At 51.8% G+C, this 18,710-nt stretch overlaps 4 protein-coding genes across 4 annotated transcripts; 3 read left to right on the plus strand and 1 right to left on the minus strand.

Annotated features, from left to right (window-relative positions):
* Positions 1-324: 324 nt before the first annotated feature.
* Positions 325-2,748, plus strand: TGAM01_v210572 (hypothetical protein; the record flags this gene model as incomplete). The annotated part of the gene is made up of 3 exons (XM_018809801.1): positions 325-748; positions 817-1,747; positions 1,812-2,748. The coding sequence occupies 3 exons, from the start codon at positions 325-327 to the stop codon at positions 2,746-2,748; spliced, it is 2,292 nt and encodes a 763-aa protein (XP_018657007.1).
* Positions 2,749-4,896: 2,148 nt separating this feature from the next.
* On the minus strand, positions 4,897-7,647 carry TGAM01_v210573 (hypothetical protein; the record flags this gene model as incomplete). The annotated part of the gene is made up of 4 exons (XM_018809800.1): positions 4,897-4,998; positions 5,064-5,244; positions 5,310-6,371; positions 6,782-7,647. 4 exons carry the CDS (start codon positions 7,645-7,647, stop codon positions 4,897-4,899), a joined length of 2,211 nt encoding a protein of 736 aa, XP_018657006.1.
* A 3,016-nt stretch (positions 7,648-10,663) lies between these two features.
* TGAM01_v210574 (hypothetical protein) lies at positions 10,664-11,099 on the plus strand (the record flags this gene model as incomplete). Its single annotated transcript, XM_018809799.1, has 2 exons — positions 10,664-10,797; positions 10,877-11,099. 2 exons carry the CDS (start codon positions 10,664-10,666, stop codon positions 11,097-11,099), a joined length of 357 nt encoding a protein of 118 aa, XP_018657005.1.
* Positions 11,100-17,169: 6,070 nt separating this feature from the next.
* Positions 17,170-17,932, plus strand: TGAM01_v210575 (hypothetical protein; the record flags this gene model as incomplete). The annotated part of the gene is made up of 2 exons (XM_018809798.1): positions 17,170-17,803; positions 17,862-17,932. 2 exons carry the CDS (start codon positions 17,170-17,172, stop codon positions 17,930-17,932), a joined length of 705 nt encoding a protein of 234 aa, XP_018657004.1.
* Between the last annotated feature and the right edge of the window lie 778 nt (positions 17,933-18,710).

The following is an 18,710-nucleotide window of genomic DNA, read 5'->3' on the forward strand; positions in this document are numbered from 1 at the left end:
GCACTTGGAAAGGCGTGCGCGGCAAAGAAAAAAATCAAAAGGGACGTACCCAGTCGGTGTGGGATTTGAACAAACGAGACTTTGTTTCGATGCTCCGCAAATCTGCGACCCTCACCTCGCATGCGCCGTCCAACGCTTAACCTACAAACATCGTCGAATCCACTACGAGGGACCCGTTACAAGTCGTCAAGGGCCGAGACGGACCGTTATCGCATCACTCGTTTGCGTTCTTCATTCAGCCACTTCTGGGCTTGTCGCCGCCTCTTAACGACCGATTCCAGCGCGCCTGAGATGGTCTTTTGCTCATCGTGACCGAATTTCAGCATGGCGCAACCCTCTACCCCTGGTCCATCGACTTCTTCTGTCAGCATTTTCGGCCAAGCCCTGGCGACCCATGCCGGTGGGACGCCGCAGACCAGTCTCGTCGGCCAGACTTCAGCAGACGCCATGAGCGCCATTCAGTCGCCTGCCTCGGCCTCCAACAATACATACATTATGCCAAACTCTCCCGCCAAGGGTCGCCCTCTGGTCGATGGCTACCGTCCCAAAGTCACCCGCACGCTTGGCCAGAGACCTGCGTGTCTCGTCAATGCGTCTGTGACATACTGCGGGAACAATCAGATCTATGCCTTCGGCGGCTTTGACCAATACACGGACGAGGTGTACAATCACGTCCTGCGACTAGATCTGACAACCCATCAGTGGAATTTGGTAGACAACTATGGCGATATTCCTGGGGTGCGCATGGGTATGATTCTATTCGAGAAACTGTCTCTTGGTCTCTATCGCGACAAGCACTAATCAATATGTCTACAGGCCACACGGCGACGTTGTACAAAAGCGACAAACTCCTAGTCTTTGGCGGCGAGAACGAGCATCGAACCTACCTATCCGACCTTATCGTCTTCGACTTGAAAACAGCCCATTGGACACAACCCCTGGTGTCCGGCCCGATACCAAAAGGCAGAGCAAGACACGCCGCGGTGCTGCACGAGGATAAGCTGTTCATCATCGGCGGCATTACAGGCCAAAACAACTATGTGTTGGACGACATTTGCTACCTCGACCTCAAGACGTTTACATGGTCAAAGGCATGGCGTTTCGTCGGCCGCTTTGACCACTCGGCGTATATCTGGGGTGACCGTGTTTGGGTCTTTGGTGGCCTCAGTGAAGACATGGACAAGATTAGCGACTTGTGGTGGCTTGATCTGAAGGGAAGCCCAGAATTCGACTCACGACCCCATTTTGGCGTCTTCGACCGCCACTCCGCTGCCCACAGAACTAGTAGTTCTCCCAAGCTGCCTTACACTATGGCATCAAATCCTGTTGTTGGCACTTCTGGATATGCTGCGAATTCCCGGACCGCTCAAGTGAATCCTCCCTCTTTTCAAGTAAAATCTTATGCGCCAATGGCACCAGGGTCTATATCTGCTCTAAAGTTTGTGTCGGGGCCGACTGTTCCATCTCAAGGATCAGGCATTCATTTCCACGCCTACTCTTCCGGAACGTTGCTCGACTTTGTAACCCCTGCTGCGACCATTACCCACAGAGAATGCTCTCTATCAGCATTAGACCTCAATACGTTGCGGTGGCAGAAGCTTGCTGACGGCCGTGAAATCTTCAAAACCGGATACAGATGGCACTACTGTACCATGAACGAAGATGGCACCAAAGCGTGGCTCCTGGGCTGTCCAGTCGATCCTGCTTCAACTGATTTGGGGCCCAACGGTTATGAAGAGTACCTCAGGTGAGATACAAACTGGTAGCTGACCCTTACTTTCTCTTGTCTTTACTGACGTAACCCCTTGTAGTGATATCATGGAAGTTGATCTTCGGCGATACGGCTTTCTTGGAAATAACCTGGCACCAGAAAGTTTAGCTCAGTCTAGGCCATCCTTTACCACTAGACTGTCTGATCAGCCTTCCAAGGGACTTGGTGCGGATCTTGCTAAGCTGTTCAACCAGCCTCCTGAGTCTGGAAGTGGTACAGACTTTGTCATCACTGCGCTGGCCGATGAAGCCGACAGCGACGACACTTTAAGCTCTGGGCTCATTCGAGCCGATGATCCAGCCAAGGATCAGGGCTGGCTTTCTGCAGACACACCGACTTCTACGCCGATTCACGTTCATAAGCTCATTTTACAAGCGCGGTGGCCGCACTTTGCGCGCCTGTATAACGCTCAGATGGCGGAATTTCACACGAAAAAGATGCATATCCCCGAGCCATATTCCGTGGTCAAGGCATTCCTCCTGTATCTTTACACTGATAACATCCACGGCACGGTGGAGACGGACAGCGACGCCACTACAGACCTCTCTGATGTTGCTGGGCTCTTAGTCATGTCCAATATCTACAACATCCCACACCTTCGCCTGTTGTGCGTAAATCGCCTAGCCAAGGAGCTCGATGTCGAACATGCCTGCGTCATCTGGTACTGCTCAGGACTGGCGAGCGAAGAATGGCTGCGCAAAAGAGCGGCAACGTTCTGCATGACACACTGGGGCCGCATCGTTCGCACTCCAGGCTTCCTCCGCCTTCCCCGCAGCGCCCTGGTCGAGCTCTCTCAGGAGATCGACATGGAGGGCCGAGTCGTTGCGGGCGACGACCTCGAGTGGGGGAGCGTATCGGGCCGGTATAGCGATGGCACGGGGCATGGCACTCGAAAGGAAAGTATCAGCAGCAGCACTCAGATGCAGATCGTCGAGTCTGAGGTCGATGACGATGATGAGGACGTGGACATATCGTAGAAAGGATTGCCTTGATATGATGTGACACTTTCCACTGTCGCAACCCGCGCCTATTGACCCTTTTCTTTTTTTTTTACTACCCGAGTATCTAACCAGAGATCACCGATGAGTTTCTCTTGAAGAAGGGAGAGATGATGCTGCGATCTTCCCGAGGAGGTTGTTTTCTGGCTTTTGCTTCGGGTTGCTCGTTTGAAGAAATGCGTACGACGACGATATGAGAGCACCTTGACTTATTCCATTTCTGGCTTTTGGGGGAAATGGCGGAGCAGTTCTTTCCTTCTGTTCTTTTACTTGTCCGATGAGCATTTCAGGGAGTTGGTTGCTTGCCTATTCTGCTTTCTTTTCATGAAATTGTATGCTTGTGAGATAGTTTGTTCTAGTCAGTGTATGCTTAGACCATGATGTATAACCTGCTGCGTTAACCTACTTGTCTCCCGCGTAATCGTCTTCCTACACGCGCCCTCCCCGCTTTGACATTAAATACAAGTATCCATGGGACAATTAATCCTCCGACTAATCTTTCGGCTCTCGCTATACGCCGGCTAATAAACTCGAGACTTAACATGCATGTGAAAGAAAAGACACGCGTCGCTCGCACGTACACGATAGCAAGAAGGAACCTTTGCTCGTCCACCTGAAAGCGGTAACGATATGCTCCCTTGTCTGACTCTGACAGGGTCTTGTTCTCTTCAGCCTTATTAGGCGGGATTACAAGTACGATCCGTTTTGATAGATACGGAGCACGCACTGGACAGTACACGAGAAATACATTGGGGTGACAAAGGCAAACTTCTATGAAGAGCTCAACAGTCGATCCATATTAATTCTTACTTTCACTATTAAAGACACTTTGCTTTCCATTCCACTGCCCACGCAAGATTCAAGTAATAGGGACAAAACAAGTTCCCTTTTTGCCCTTTTGAATTGCTCTCTATAAAAAAAACCAGTTCCTGTTTTAAGCATCAAAGAAAAATACGCGCAACTTTTTATGTATCACCATTCCCTTTTTTGTTTTGTTCCACCACCCAGAGAAAGTTTTTTTTTCAAGCCAAACAGAAAGAAGCCCCTTTCCCCCCCAAAAAAAAAAACAACTAGAAGAGAGAGAAAAAGGAGATACCGCGCACTCTCATGTCATACTCCTCTCTATTATCAGAGGGTCAAGTAAGAGGTGAGAGCAGCGCATGTAAGTCAAAGCAAAAAATGAAGTTTCAAGCCAATCCAAACCGTTTAAGAACATCAGAGGGTAGTAACGAAAAGAAAAAAACAAAAGATTTGAGAAGAGCCTGAAAAACCAAAACCGCCCAAGTAAAACAACGTGACAGAAGACCAGTTTTTTTCCCGTCCAATGCAGCACTGATTCTCCCCCAAAGAGACATCGCATAAAAGGCTAGGAAAATCTCCCCATCGTACAAATTCATAAGCGCTCTTTCGTATTTTTTGTAATCCATTTTTGCTTCGCCGTCTCAAGATTGGGACATCTCATCATCATCCTCTTTGGCGATCTTTTTGATATTGCCAGCAAGTTAAAGATGCGCGTTCGCGGTGCTAACCGGCAGTCTGTCTATAGAAAATGCATCGCGATTGGGTCAACAGAAAAAGAAACACAGATCATGGACAAATTGAGGTGAGAAGGAGGCTCAATGCAACTTGGAAGACGGGATCAGGTCCTTCCGGTTCTGGTAATTTGGCCGTCGCATCATGTACGACCGCTAGTAGTACATCGTATTAGTGGCCATCCGATGACAGGAATGATCTGCTTCGCTGATGCGCATATGGTGGGGGATCAACGAGCGTGAGCGCCATCGATGTGGGAACCCCAGATAAGGGGGAGAGGCGGCCGTCTAAGAAACCAGCAACCTCGATTTTTATTTCGTCTCAGGGAACCAGCCCAGGAATAACGCCGTCGCCATGTGCTGGAAAATGTGCAAGGCAAAAAGAAGAGTGAATGTACATGTATCTGAGCAAAGAGATCAAGCGTACGGCGCAAGGCGAGTCGATCGCAGCTGGAGGGCAGCCCCACAGGAGATCAACGCAGGCTCGACGAGTCGGAATCGTACTATAGCGGGGGAGTTTGAGTGTTCCCCCTCGTGACGCCAACAGATCCATGCCGTTCAGAGGAATACGGCCGACGCGTCATGTGCAAGCGGCTCACTGCAGCATCACGTCTTCTCCAATGCCTGGCAGGTTCAGACCAGCGGCTAGTGCTTGAAGCTTAAATTCGGGGTTGCAAGGAAGAGAGTGGGATTTATGCTAAAAGAGGGTCGGTCAGTCTCGGATAAAGCTCAGCAGCCTAATCATTCTTTGGTTGGACTTACGTATTTCAGCCCGTTGAGATTCTTGTATCGCTTGCCGCACGTCTCGCAGTTGAACGGCTTCTCCTTTTCCATGCCCATTGTACCCGGGTAGGGCGCACTTGTCTCCGGGTTGACGATGGAGAAGGTTCCGTCACCATTCTCGTGCAGCTGCTGAGTTTGATGGCCATGAGCCTTGTGATACCTGGTTAGATACGGTGGTTAGCATCTTTTGGCCAATCAAGTCTTATGCATAGGGGTATAGCCTACTTCAATCCGTTCTGGTTCTTGTACGCCTTCTCGCAGCCGATAACAGGGCACTTGAAAGGCTTGTGTTCCTCCGGCATCATCATGCTCTGCAATCGAGCAAGTAATGCCTTGTTGGCCTCGGGGTCCGCAAACTGGCCGCTAGTCAAGCCGAGCTGAGCGAGCTGTGCTTGTATGGATCGGTTACCCTGTGGGAATGCGCCGTTGGGGCTAAACAAATGCTTGCCGGGATCGTTGATGCAGAAATTAGAGTCGCTGTTAGCGTTGTTGTTGCCGTTGCCAAACGTCATATCGCCAAGATCAGTAGCGTCGCCGCCCATTGGCATACCAGGGAGGTCGTCGTCCATGTCACCCATCCCGGCCTGTTGGGCCTGCTGTTGCTGCTGCTGTTGCTGCGGCATCTGCTGCTGGGTCGTGAGGGTAGGGGTATTGACAGAAGATACAGTGGGGTTGTTCTGGAATCCAAAGCTGGCGGCTGCAGGGGTGGGCGGCTGTGACGTTCGGAGACCTTGAGTAATACCAGAGGTGTTCATGTTGAGCTGTGGTCGCTGTTGTTGACCAAACAGCTGGCGGGTCTGATGCATCTTGTTGCTGTCGTCCATGTCCATTTCGCCAATGGCATCATCCATCTCCATATCCGCAACGGCATCCATTTCGTCACTCAGGTTGTTGCTCATGGAAGTGGACATCTGAAGCATAGAGGTGCCAATTCGCTGAGGCCCGCCCAGCTGGAGTCCAGGGCCGCCGATTGAGCGCTGCTGTCCCAGTTGCTGCGGACCTTGGCCAGGCCCTGGAGTTGCCCTAGAGTTGGGCATCTTCGGTGAACCTTGAATGCCTAGCTGGCCGTATTGGTTGAAAGCACTGTTCCTCGCAGCAGAGGGACTGGCTTGCGTGTGGGCCTCCTCGTAGTGCTGCAGCAAATCGTGCAGATTAGGCAAAATCTTGCCGCAACATGTGAAGTCTCGCATGAAGCTAGCCTCGAGCTTAGGTAGGTAAGACGAAGAATGAAATGAGGGAGACGCGTGGGCGCCGCCGGTGAACGGAGAAGTTCCTTGCATCATGATACTGCAGAAGCCATTTTGTTAGCAATTATAATCGAAGAAAGATCAACAGAAGAAATGCTAATAGATGGAAGAATTGCCATGCAATCGGTGGATATGCAGTATATGATACCCATGATGCGCATACCATGGCGGGGGGGAAATCAAGAGCGAACACGAGGGGTGGAGTGAGGAAAAAAAGACGGGTTGCGCGCGGGGCGTAAAGAGGCCAAAATGTCTCTCGTCCAGACTGCGAATTGACATGTGCAAGAGGGAATCTCATGGTGATCAAGGCAAGGTGATGGAAGCAGCAGCCACAGCGTATGTGATGCTTGATGACGGTGCAGATGGGGCAAAAAATAATTATAGCGCCCACACACGATAGAGGCAGATAAGGATTAAAAAGTTGACGACAGAAATGATCACGGCACTTACTCGTCTCTGACGAAACTGCCAAAGGACATGCCGCCCCAGCTGACGCCGCCCATCAGGCTGCCGGCGAGGCTCTCGCGACGATTCCGGTTGACATTGTCGCGGTTCTGGATGTTCATGGAGATGGGCTTGGGGCCGGCGCTGACAAACGAGTCCTGCCGCGGTCGGCCCATGGCAGCGTCAAGGCCCGGGCCAGTAGTCATGTCGGCGGCGTCGTCGCAGTCGCTGAGGTCGATGTCGATGTCGATGTCGACGTCGATGGAGGTGTCGGGGCGCGGGTAGGCGAAGAGCTTCTCGGGGGCCGTGGCCTGCTCGGTCGTGCGAAGGGCGGACGTCCAGGAATATGCGGACGACGACGGCGAGGGCGCTGCGACGTCTGGGTCAGCGCGCAATGCGGGGGTGCTGCAGAAGCTGGAGCCGTGTCTGGACGGCGACGCGGTGGATGATGATGCGGCAGAGGCAGCGGTGGAAGTAGAAGCAGAGACGGAAGCAAGTGCTGAGGCCGCGGCTGGTGGTGAGGCGGATGATGCGTCGTGCAAGAGGTCGGGAGGCGTTGCCGGCTGGGGCGAAGGCGATTGTGTCAGCGACGACGAGTTGAGCGAAGCTGGCGACCCGGCGAGGGCGGGCGAGGCGGCACAGGCAGGCAGCGCTGGGCCGGCACTGTCGCTGGCGTTTGCAGTGGCGCGGGAGTGGGCTGGCCGGGCGAGGGCATTGGGCCTAGCGCTGGTGGTGCTGGAGCCAGTGCTGGAGCCCGCGCTGGAGCCGGTGCTGCTGGAGCTGGTCTGGGCGGCGAGTGCTGGCGCTGCGGCCGTGGAGCCTGGCCCGAGGGCCTTGTCGGGGCCCTGGAACCACCTGAGCGCGCTCTGCATTGCTGCCAGGTTTGCAGGCGGGATTCTGATGTGGTCTGGACTGGTGTTTTGTTGAATGGGGTACTCGGTACGGTACACAGTATCAGGTACGCTCGTGCTGCTCACTCGCTCTGGCGCTCACTCTCTCTCGCAGAGTCACACTTGCTGCCTGTTGGGAGCGATGACGAGTCAAGGGCACGATGGGAGCGGGGATGGATCGCAGCAACAATAAACAGCAAGCACGCAGATAGATAAGTAAATAAAATGCGTCACGAAAGCCTCAGCCTCAAAACTCAAATATGAGAAAATGAGAAAATGAGAAAATGTTATCGAAATAATCCCCAAGCAGCCCCGGTCAAGCCAAATGATGGCTGGGCACTACCTTGCCGGTATAGTTCGGCTGGGGGTCGAGCAAGTCTCGCTATGGCTGAGCTCGTCTGCTTGCACGGTAAACAGAGCGCCGTGAACCTTTGGGCTGTGAATGGGTACAAGTGACCTGGGCGGTACTGTCGTGGCTACCGTGTAAGTGTGGGAGTGCCGTAGATGCGCCCAAGTCCACCGGCTGTACCTGGTATGTGACGAAACCGTCGCGCGGCGCAAAGTCGGCGATGGTGAACGCTTGTAAAACGAGCTAGACGTTTCCCGATGGAAGAGCGAGTCGAAACAAGCAGATGTCGAAGTAGAGCGAAGTAAAGCAAAGTGAAAATAGGAGAAGGGGATAGAGCCCGGAGATACAGCTCAAACAAGATTCTGCCGAGACGGTTGGAACTTATGCTCGGATGAGGGCAATGCTGAGACTCGGGAGACGTTGCGTAAAGCCTCGGGAGAGGGTCAGAGCATGTCACACCTTTTGCCCGGGGGGTTCCAAGCCAAAGTATTTATGAATGAACCCGGACGAGGCGCGAGTCGTGGGGCGGCCAACAGCTCGAGAGAGGTCCGACCGTCTCCAGAAGCTTGACCAAAACGATGAATGGGCAGGTATGGTAGGTATTCTTAGCTCGAGAGAAGAGCGGTGCGGCCTTGTGATGTGTTATTGTTGTCGTAGCGGCTCTTGATTGATGGCTTTTTGGTCCCAGCAACAGCGCAGTGAAATGGCGGAGAAGACGAAATGGTGTAAGTCGGTTGGTTGGTCGGTTCGGGGTCGCTCAAACGGCGCGGTGCATGCACGGCTAAGAGGGATAAGAATGGTGGCTTGAACGAGAATTGGGGGTGCAGCATCAATCACACAGCTACGAGTTGGAGGACTTCAAATCATCAATCAAGCAGGTTACTTATAGCAGCGGAATAGATGAACGACTTTCGATCTGAGCCAGAAGAGGAGGAGAAATGGGTAGAATGCGGGTGAAGAAGAGGAAAGAAGAATGGAACTTGAAGACGAATGGATCAATGGTAGGTAGCTACGATATGACATAGCGACCCTACCTACTTGCTACAGCTGCTAGCACAGGAGCACTACAGGCACCGCTACTGCTAGCAGCGACACGCCTGAATGGTTGACGGCATGATCACCACGATGAGCAAGGCTCCCCCCATCCACACCACGTCCTCCACAAAGAGACTCGGCGCCAGAGCAGTTGAATCCTAGTTGGCCTCTGCCCCTGCAAGGCCCGGAGCATTGATCACGACGGGACGCAGCGTGTCAGTAGCAGGAGCAGCAAGTTCTCCGTGGTGCTTCGGGGTGCTTCGTACGATCAGTAGAGCCCAGGACCAGGGGCTGGCGCTAGCGGTTAATTGGGCGGCTTGCTTCAGCCATCAATACAAACATGTACGCTCCCACAGTGGGCATGGCTCGCAGACTACGGTACCTCGCCAATACTCGAGGTCTACCTCGTGCTTTCGGGAGACTGCGCGGTGCAAGTAACAAATTAAAATCGACGGCTCAAAGTAGCGAGCTGCATATCCGTACTTCCAGGGGATGAGGCGGCCTATGCTGGGCCTTATTATGGGACTTGTGGTGGCATCTAAATGCGTTCTGAGCCTGGACGGATTGATGCCGAATGCTACCACAGATGCCCTGTCCTGCTGCTTGTGCTACCTGCACGAGCATGCGAGTCGACGACTTTGGCTCTCTGTGCCTTGCCTTGCCTTGCCTTGCTCCGGAACCCTGGCCCTGTTCTTGCTGTGGATTCCTCTTCAGCAGACTCGTACTTTTGATATGTGCAAACTGCAGGTATCTCACATCGAACGCGAGGCATTTGCTTGAATGTACAGTATAAGCCTACGTGGTGGGGTTCTGTGAGTGTCGATTCAAGCACGTCGTCTTAGTCGACAACCGCTTCGTAGCAGTACATACATGTACCTATATGCATGTAGGCATCGGCCGGTGTAACATGGGTTGATGGGCTGGCACAGGGCCTCGCTCGGTCAGGGCTAAACCAGTCAACAATGCAGGTCACCGATGATGAATTACCAAGTGTGTCGTAGTGAGACCCAGCTTACAAGCATCCATCTCAGGACTCCATGGGCAAATCAGCAAATCAGACGGGCAGGCAAGCATCAATCGATTGCGGGCGAAAAGTATCGCGACGTAAGGTATGGATGCATCCCGTTGCTCTCGGTCCGCTCTCTTGGCCACTCGAGAGGCGCTTGTTATTTCTTCCGCTTCTCCGGGCATCGGAAGTTCCTCGTGCTCTCTGTCTGGCTCTCCGACGGATTTGATTCGATCGATTTAAACTTTTACACCTTTGGCCGTGATTAGCACGGGTTTAGCAGCTAGCACTGACGTGTGCACGACTCTTTGGTGCCGGTGGCGAGGAATTTCGCAGAGAAGCAGAAAGAGAGCGCTTGAGGCTTCTTTGCCAATCAAGGGCTAGCGCTCGCCGGCTTGGTTGATTACGAAGTTGGGAAATATGATGGAGTTGATACCACATCACCTTGTAGACGTGCCTGGTTTGCGCGCGCTTTTGGCCTGCCAAGGCTCCAGCCACGCGCATTACAGCTCGCGGGCATGACTTGTGCATACATCAGATGCACGGTATACTAATCGCAATTCAGCATGCAGCAGCAGCGTCTGGGGCTCCGTATTGCTTGATCTTCAATGAAACTTCTCCGCATCGCTTCGCTCGGTCTACTCTACATGAAGCAGCTACCGTACGAAAAAGGACCTTATTTTGGCGGCACTATTGCACACCGACATCAATGGCTGATGGATGCGCTGTACCTACTGCGCATGTGAGAAGCACCCCACGGGCTTTTTGGGGTCGGAGATGCTGTTGCTGCCAAGGTGCCTGGCGCTATTACCCGATTCCAGTCCGCTCAGACCTGCTCAGACCTGCTCAGACCTATCAGTGCCTCTGGTGGCATTACTCGACCGCGCACTAGCATCGACGCTACGTGGTGGTGCGGTTGAAATGCTGAGCCACTACGGCGTTCTAGCCACCGGACCTGGCTTGGCCACTCGTATGGAGTTTGAGCAGGACAATCGTAATGTACTTGTGCAGTACTGGCCTGGCCTACCGCATGTGGTTGGTTGACCGCCGGACGGTCCCTCTATTGCCACTTGCGACGTGCTACTCGACGGAATACTCCGTGATTGACGGCAATGCCAGCTGAGTCTTGCCTCGCATGTGAGCTGGGGCACAGGGAAGAAGCCGAATGCGGTGGTTGGGTGGCCGACAAGTGGCCTGAAGTATTACTTGACAGCTTGCAGATCTGGGTACTCCGTAGATGTGGCTGCATGTGCTCAGCAGTGTCTCTAGGATGATTCGTCATGGAGGCCATATATAGAAGCAGTCGTGGCTATGACATGACATGGCCTTTAGCTTCTAATCTCACTACATGTGCTCGCATTGTGGACAACTCAGCAACTTCATGCTTCACCTCCTCCCTTCACCGCTCGCCATCTCTAGCAGAAAAAAAGCATAAGAAAACCCCACCGCATCTAGACGCGCAGTAGGCGGTCATGAAGTAATTATACAGCAGAGAGTGCGGTGAGTTCAGCTGCAGTCCCCCAATATGAGTCCTCCCAGTGATGTCACAAGGACCGTTTCACCATCTATAAAACTCAGAGCCGCAGCCGCAAGCGCAGGATTAAAGCCGATATATCGAGTTGAGGGGCATTTTGGGGGCGCCCCTTTGACACCGCCAGATCTCCATCTCGTGGAGGACGAGTCGTGTTCGTAGCTCCAGCACTAGTACTGGATTCAAGTTGTTAAGCTTGAGCAAAGTGACCTGCAGCTGAACAAACAGCGAAAACGTGACGCCGGATCGATGCGATGTGTGAACATCAGCCTGATAAGCGACGCCGAGTCCAGGCCCCCTGGATGCAGAGCATGGCCGTCATTCATTGCGTACCTGTAGCTTGACGATTTTCAGGGTCCAGCGAGGCCGCGATTGGCGCCTAAAGCGCTCCGTCATCTCCAAAAGTCGCCGTCATATACGTCTACGTGTAATGTACGCGGCCGCTCGTAAATGCACCGACGCTCAATACCCCGTATCTTACGATCTTCATAGTCCTTGTGTGTTAATTTCTACCCATCTGAGGCATCAGTTGACCTCACCCCCCAACGAATGAAAATCCTCCAATTGTACGACCGAGTCTTGGCTCATCAAAAGAAGATTGATCGGAAATCATAGTGTACGGGTAATATAGAAATAATCTAGAAATTGATTCCCTTGTTCGGGCCGTCGATGCTGCAGGGTCACATTCCGCCATCAATTCCAAACTGACAGGAAGGGAAAAAGGACGCTTAAAGTGAAAAAGTGAGAAAATGCCTCTGAGAGGGTAGGGATACCTGGTTGGAGTCGCGTGCGCAAAACCCATTGCCCCTGCAACTCATTCCTATTTCTCCACAGTGAACCTACAGCGTTGCAGGAAGCATCCAGCAGCATCAAATGCGATTGCAATATCAATCAATTAAAGGACGCTTGCAGTTCGCCCAATGCAGTTCCAGACTCTCCTCCCACCAAAAGTGCGACGTCGCAATTCAACTACTACTAGCTACTAGCAATATAATGAGGTACCTCGCTCCATTAATACCGAGGCTAATCGAGTTGTCATTTTTTGACATCGCAGGGGGACGAAAGCGTGCGGGATCCATCTCGCAAGTGGGAACAGCCTCTCTTTTTGCCTTTTGACGGAGTCTTAGTCCTGGCTATGGCGCCTCTGCCGCCAGCTGGCCTGAGTCATAGCGTGGCACACGGGATGGATATTGGCTGCTGTATCCCATTACGAGACACAAATGCTCGCTCCAAGTATGTACCTGGTAAATAATACTAACCGGCACCATTTGACTTGGATGCAATGACATCTCTGAGGGTCTTTTAGCTCTCTCGCTTGTCTGGAAGCTCACTGGTGCGTGCATGGCAGTAAGCCGGCGTGTTTCTTAACTTTGTTTAAAAGCCGCAAATCTTGCCGGCCGAAATTACATGTATAACGAGTAAGAAAAAAAAAAGACACATATGATGGAGAAGCGTATTGATATTATAACGAGCATGCCTATACACAGATGCAAAGTGCCAATTTATTTAATCTTCCCTCTTTACCTTGGGCAAACTCTCTGCTTCGTATTGCACAGTAAAAAAAGACAATGCTCAACCCTGAAACGCCATTTCTAACAATCGCACCAAGTCTCGGCCATGTCTGAGACACGCCCCAGTGGATGTCGCAGCCGAGCACAAAAAAGGCCAAGACGCCAAACCCACAACATTTGCCGGGCTTAGCCGCCATTCAACGTGGCATCCAAGAACGAGAACAAACAGCAAGGAAGCGCCGACAATTGAAGTAGCTTTGGAATTTTCCACTTGGTCGCAACCAAAGCCTGTTTCGTCCTGGCGTCGAATTGTTCTGAAAGGAAACCTGCTCCAAGTGGGCTCTGCGCGGTAGACTTCGGCATCTCATGGAACAAATGGAGCCCTTCCATGGCTTCGCTAGAAACAGGGAACAAGGTACAAGAGGGCCAAGAAAAGCCACGGAATCCATTAGAGTGAGAAGCTCAGCCAGTCCGCTTTTCTGTTTCTTTTGTTTTACATACTTGTACATTTTTGCCCGCTTCGGCAGGCGCTAGCGGTTGCAGAGCAGCTTCCAGTCTTGGGACTGGACCCTGAATGCATCAATCACATCTAGCCTTGTTCCCACAATTGGCGCTGTCGATCGCCTCGCCTCAGCATCGCCGGCCAGAAGGGGACTCCACTTCGGCACCTCGCGTACAGGTTCGACATGTGGCTTCTTCCTTTTTGCCTCAAGAGCGGAGCGCCGCCTCCGTATGTACAAGCAAGTAGACTTGACGCAGTTTCTCCTTTTTTGACAGATGTTTTGCATGAGGTGGTGCTTTGAACTATAGTACTCTCATCTCTTAGCTGTAAGTACATATGAATGGCCGCACTTTGCCACCGGGCAGTAGGACGGGAAAGCTCAGAGCTTCTTTTCTTTTTGCTCCATATTGTAGCCGTATATCATGCCGTAGCCGTGCTTTGAGCTATTGGAGTAAAATCGACCCTTTTTTTAGAACATGAGGCTCGAGCGCGTCGTTAGCTGTGTGATTAGTGTTTAGAGTTGCGCATTGGTGCATATCTGCCGTCGGCGCTGTTGGTTGTCTATATCAGATGTACGTGGCCAGGGGGGCCTTGGCATGGTCTTCAATAAAAGAAAGTATGTACTATCTTATACGATACGAAATAGTTTGTCAGAGATATAGCCGCAATACAAACACAATACGAACTCTGTTGTGAATATTCTTTTCCTCTCCTAGACAGAAAAAACAACTGTTGAGTGTGTACATGTAAGCACGTTTGCATACTACGCAACATCGTTCGACTATAAAGTTCAAGAGGCTGTTACCTATATGGCTACACATTTAATATCAGATGACCTTTGAGTGTCACTATTAGTAGTCAAAGAGCTTCCCGATACTTGGTCATGGATGTTGCTCTCTAAGTGTCGGGTTGTCGGATACTACACCATGAAGCTGGTATTCGAGTCTTGTCGGTTCGCGGCATAGGGCTGCCGTGCACAAGCTCTTGCACAGGGCAAATGCTGCACCAACCACTCGGCACATGGTCAGATGCCAAGCAGGTAGCTCAGAATCTCTCGGCACAACCGAAAATTCTCTTTTCTGCCGCCATGTCATTCGTATGTGAATTCGTGCGTACAAGTCTCCTACCAACAGCCTAATTACGTTTTGTTGGGCTGTGCCAAGGTCGAAAACGTAATGAACGGCCAATTACAGCTTTTCCAATTGCAATAACATGTAAAATAAGGATCTGGCGATGCTGGGGCCGTAGGTGGTCCAGTGTACTGCGAGTGTAAGCTCTTATACTAAGAGATCCATGAGCCTAAACGACCCAACAAGAGACGCACATGGCTTGAATATGGGATTCCCAGGTACCTAGTACAATGATAAAGCTAATCACGAAGTAGAATATTGAACTTGGACAGCCTAGCATTAGTTGGACGCGAGTGTCCGGCCCGAGTCGTCAATGTTTATTCACACCCGCGAGTGATCTCAGCTACCAAGGTTCCGGCATGGCGCAATCTGAGTAGTACTACTATTATTATTAGCAGTACTACGTCACGGAACTCACCATTGTAGGTGGCAATTGACTGGTATCGATTAGATATCTGATCAGTCGAGATATCTCGCGGGAGGGGGGGGCGCCGAACAGGGGGTTGCAAGATAAGGATCCACGAACCAAGTGTTTTCCAGCACACCGCCGCGATGCGGCTGGCGGCAGACGCGCGGCAAGCGGCAACGATCGGTAGGATCATGCATTGCGGCTCTGGATCTGGGGGGTGGCAAAGATATGTATATCGGAATGGCGCATATGATGGCTGCTCGATTGCAACTCAGTTTTGGGCTCGGTCTCCAGGGTAGCAACTTGGGCGATGTATGCAGACAAGGACGCATTATCTGAAAGAGTGCTGCCGCGTCCTTGTTTATCTACCGTTTTCCTTTTGTCAAGCGTTCAAAATGCCGCCGGGCATGTCTGTTAAATAGATCATTTGTAAAATCTCCCTCTAGATGCGATACTGTTGGCTTGCACTCTTGGCAGGAATGTCGTTGATTCTGTACTAATGTCGGATACTACGACTTCATGTCTACTGCCATTATCACTACTGCCTATCTGGGTATGACTGCCCTTGTCAGCGACTTCAGCTAATTCTGCGGACACCAGATCCGGATATGGAGCGCGGAGATGCAAGCAATCAGCCATCATGCGATCTGCCTGCGGCGGAACCGCCCGGAGTTCTAGAAACCACAAGGGTACCGTTGACGTCAAAAGGAAGTCGGCGGCGCAGCAGTCGGGCGAGACGATAAAACTCTCACCTCGTACGAGTATGATCGGTGGCCCGGCGCCATGCCCACCTCGGCTGCCGGCATGGCACCAAGAGCAGCGCATCTGGCAAGGCTGCAGGGGTCGAAGCTGGCATGAGGCATTGTGCCGGTTAGTCAGCCGATGAGACGAGCTGGCTGTTTCTAGCGGGCGAAACCGCCGCAGGGCCGCGCTTGCTAGGCGGCTCCCAGGCGAAATGAAGCCTGTAGCGTATATCACACGGCCCTGCCGCCAAGCGGCGCCGCATATGCCGCAGCCGCAGCCGCAGCCATGAGCGCTGTGGCTTGAGTAGGTGGCTTCTGTTTTTTCCATTATGCCGCGCAGCCTCTATCGTTACATAAGACGGCGGTGGCCGCTGCGGCGCGCATCGAGCAGTCGGATGATGTAGGGAGGGAGTAAGAGAAAAACTTCAACTTCCATCGATCTGCTCTCTACCTATGCAGCTGCGAGCATTCAATCGTCATACATGCAATTCAAACAGGGATAATTCGATAATCCCAACTTAGTGTGTAAGTGATATCTCCGTTCTGCCTGTTTGGTCGAAACCGCGTAAACTCTCTCCTCGATCGTCCTGCGGAGGCCCGGTGTGTCGCGCACGGGAATTTCTCGGTGGGGAATTCTCGGGTTTGCGGCGGGGCGGCTCGGAAGGGAAAGTGCAATTTTTTTTGCTTGACATCATGCCGCTTTGTTCTGACCCAGCACTATATTTACAGCGCGCTCGCTTCCATCATATCGAATTCTTGTCTTCATTGCCATCAGCATCATCGCATCACAACCAAACATCCCAACACTTCACTCAGTCTTGTATCATACAGACTCAATCAACTATTCACGCTCGACTCATACAAGCCATCACACAAAGTCTTACTGTCAACGATAATCCAATCCTCACACGGCCAGTAATCAAATCATCCACCAGCTAAAATCAGCCCGCTGCCACTTGCTACATCCGGATCCACCAGAGCTTTCCTGACGCCACCACCCCTCTTCATCAGAGCAGCTCTTCTGGGGTTATCAACCTCGCCCGACCACGCAACAGTTACCGCATCAGCCGGCCTTCATCCAATTAGGTAGTTGGAATAGCCTATACGCGACCCCCTTTACTTATCGGGAATAATCCCTGTCTGCTCGATTTCCCCCGCTCTGCGAAGTTTCCTGAGCCCGAGATATTTATATAACCACCAAAACCGAGCCACTTTCTTCAGAGCTAGCTCAGCTACCACCTACAACTACTCGACCTACCTATCACAACAACAAACTCCTACAGTCACCATGAAGGTCCTCACCAAGGAAGAAGAAGCCGCCCACTACAACGCCGTTGTCAAGGGCGGATTGATCGGTGGTTCATTGGGTCTTGCTATCGGTGCCTCTGGTGTCATCTACGCCTCAAGGAGATATCCTTCTTTCCGTGGCCTGACCCTGCCATTCCGAACTTTCCTCGTCACATCCACCGCTACCTTTGGCGCCATCGTCCAGGCTGATCGCCAGGGTATCAAGCATCAGAAGGAACAGGACCCCAGACGCATGTACCGAGACAACTCCCAGCGTGCCCAGGAGATCCTCCGCGAGAACGAGACGGCATACGAGCGCTTCATGAACTATGGCCGCGAGCACCGCTACAGCATTGTCTGCGCCTCGTGGCTGGCCAGTTTGGCCGTTGCCTTTGCCCTTGTCAGCCGCGCACCCATGAGCACCCCCCAGAAGATCGTGCAGGCTCGTGTCTACGCCCAGGGCCTGACTCTTGCCGTGCTCATCGTCTCGGCAGCCTTTGAGATGAACGATGCCAAGAGCGGCAAGGGCCGCTGGGAGACCGTCATGGTCCTCGACCCCAACGACCCTGAGCACAAGCACCTCATTGAGAAGAGAATCCACAAGGAGGAGTACGAGGGACAGGATCTGTGGATGGGTAAGTTTCGATTCCTCCTCTAGACATTGAAGCATCTAGCTAACAAACTCGTTTACAGATATGGTCGAGGCTGAGGAGAAGAGATTAGCCGCCCGCAAGGCTGCCCAGGCCCAGGAGCATGCCCAGTAAGCTGCTTATGCCACTTCAATTCTCCCATCCCATGGCGGCTATTAGTAGCAGGCGCCTGCTGAGGTGCTGCACTAGTTGCGCCATGGCATGCAACATCTATCCGTCACATCCGGTTACAACAAACCGGCTCCTCCCATCTTGAAATACCCCATCCTGGCATTAAACCAATCACATAGACGCTATTTCATTATATTGAATCGGACACTCACACATGTCTACTGCAGCAAATGAAACTATACTCCCAAAAAAAAAATGATACGAAAACAAAATACTCATTGGGTATTAAGGGCGGAGGTTAATGAGTTCCTTGTCTTTTCTATTTGGGGCTGGATTTCCCGTCACGGTTATAGAGAAAACGAAAAAACACTTGACACATTGAAAAGGGTGGTAAAAGGCCAAAGCATGAGTGACGAGGAAACAACGGAATCGGCTTAAACTGTCTTCTCTACTGTTATTATTATTATTATCAGCATTTGCATAATAGGGCGTGTTTGATTCGTTTTTACGTTTTTGGGTGGTTCAAACAAAAATAGTCTGCTTTACATGTACATGGATCTATATATATTTTCTTTATCTTGTACTATAAGACAATCAAATTGTTTAATGAAATCACATTATGGTATAACAATTTTGCTCTTCTTGTTCTTCTTGTGCCTTTTTCTTTTCAAACTCATGGTATCATAAAATAAGAAAGCTTACTCTATATCTGAACTTCTTGGCAAGCTACAAGGGGAAAGGCAATGCTGCTTGCTTTCTGTATATTTAGGGGGGGGGGGGG

This window comes from Trichoderma gamsii (assembly GCF_001481775.2).
Source record: "Trichoderma gamsii strain T6085 chromosome Unknown Scaffold_66.2, whole genome shotgun sequence".
NCBI lineage: Eukaryota > Fungi > Ascomycota > Sordariomycetes > Hypocreales > Hypocreaceae > Trichoderma > Trichoderma gamsii.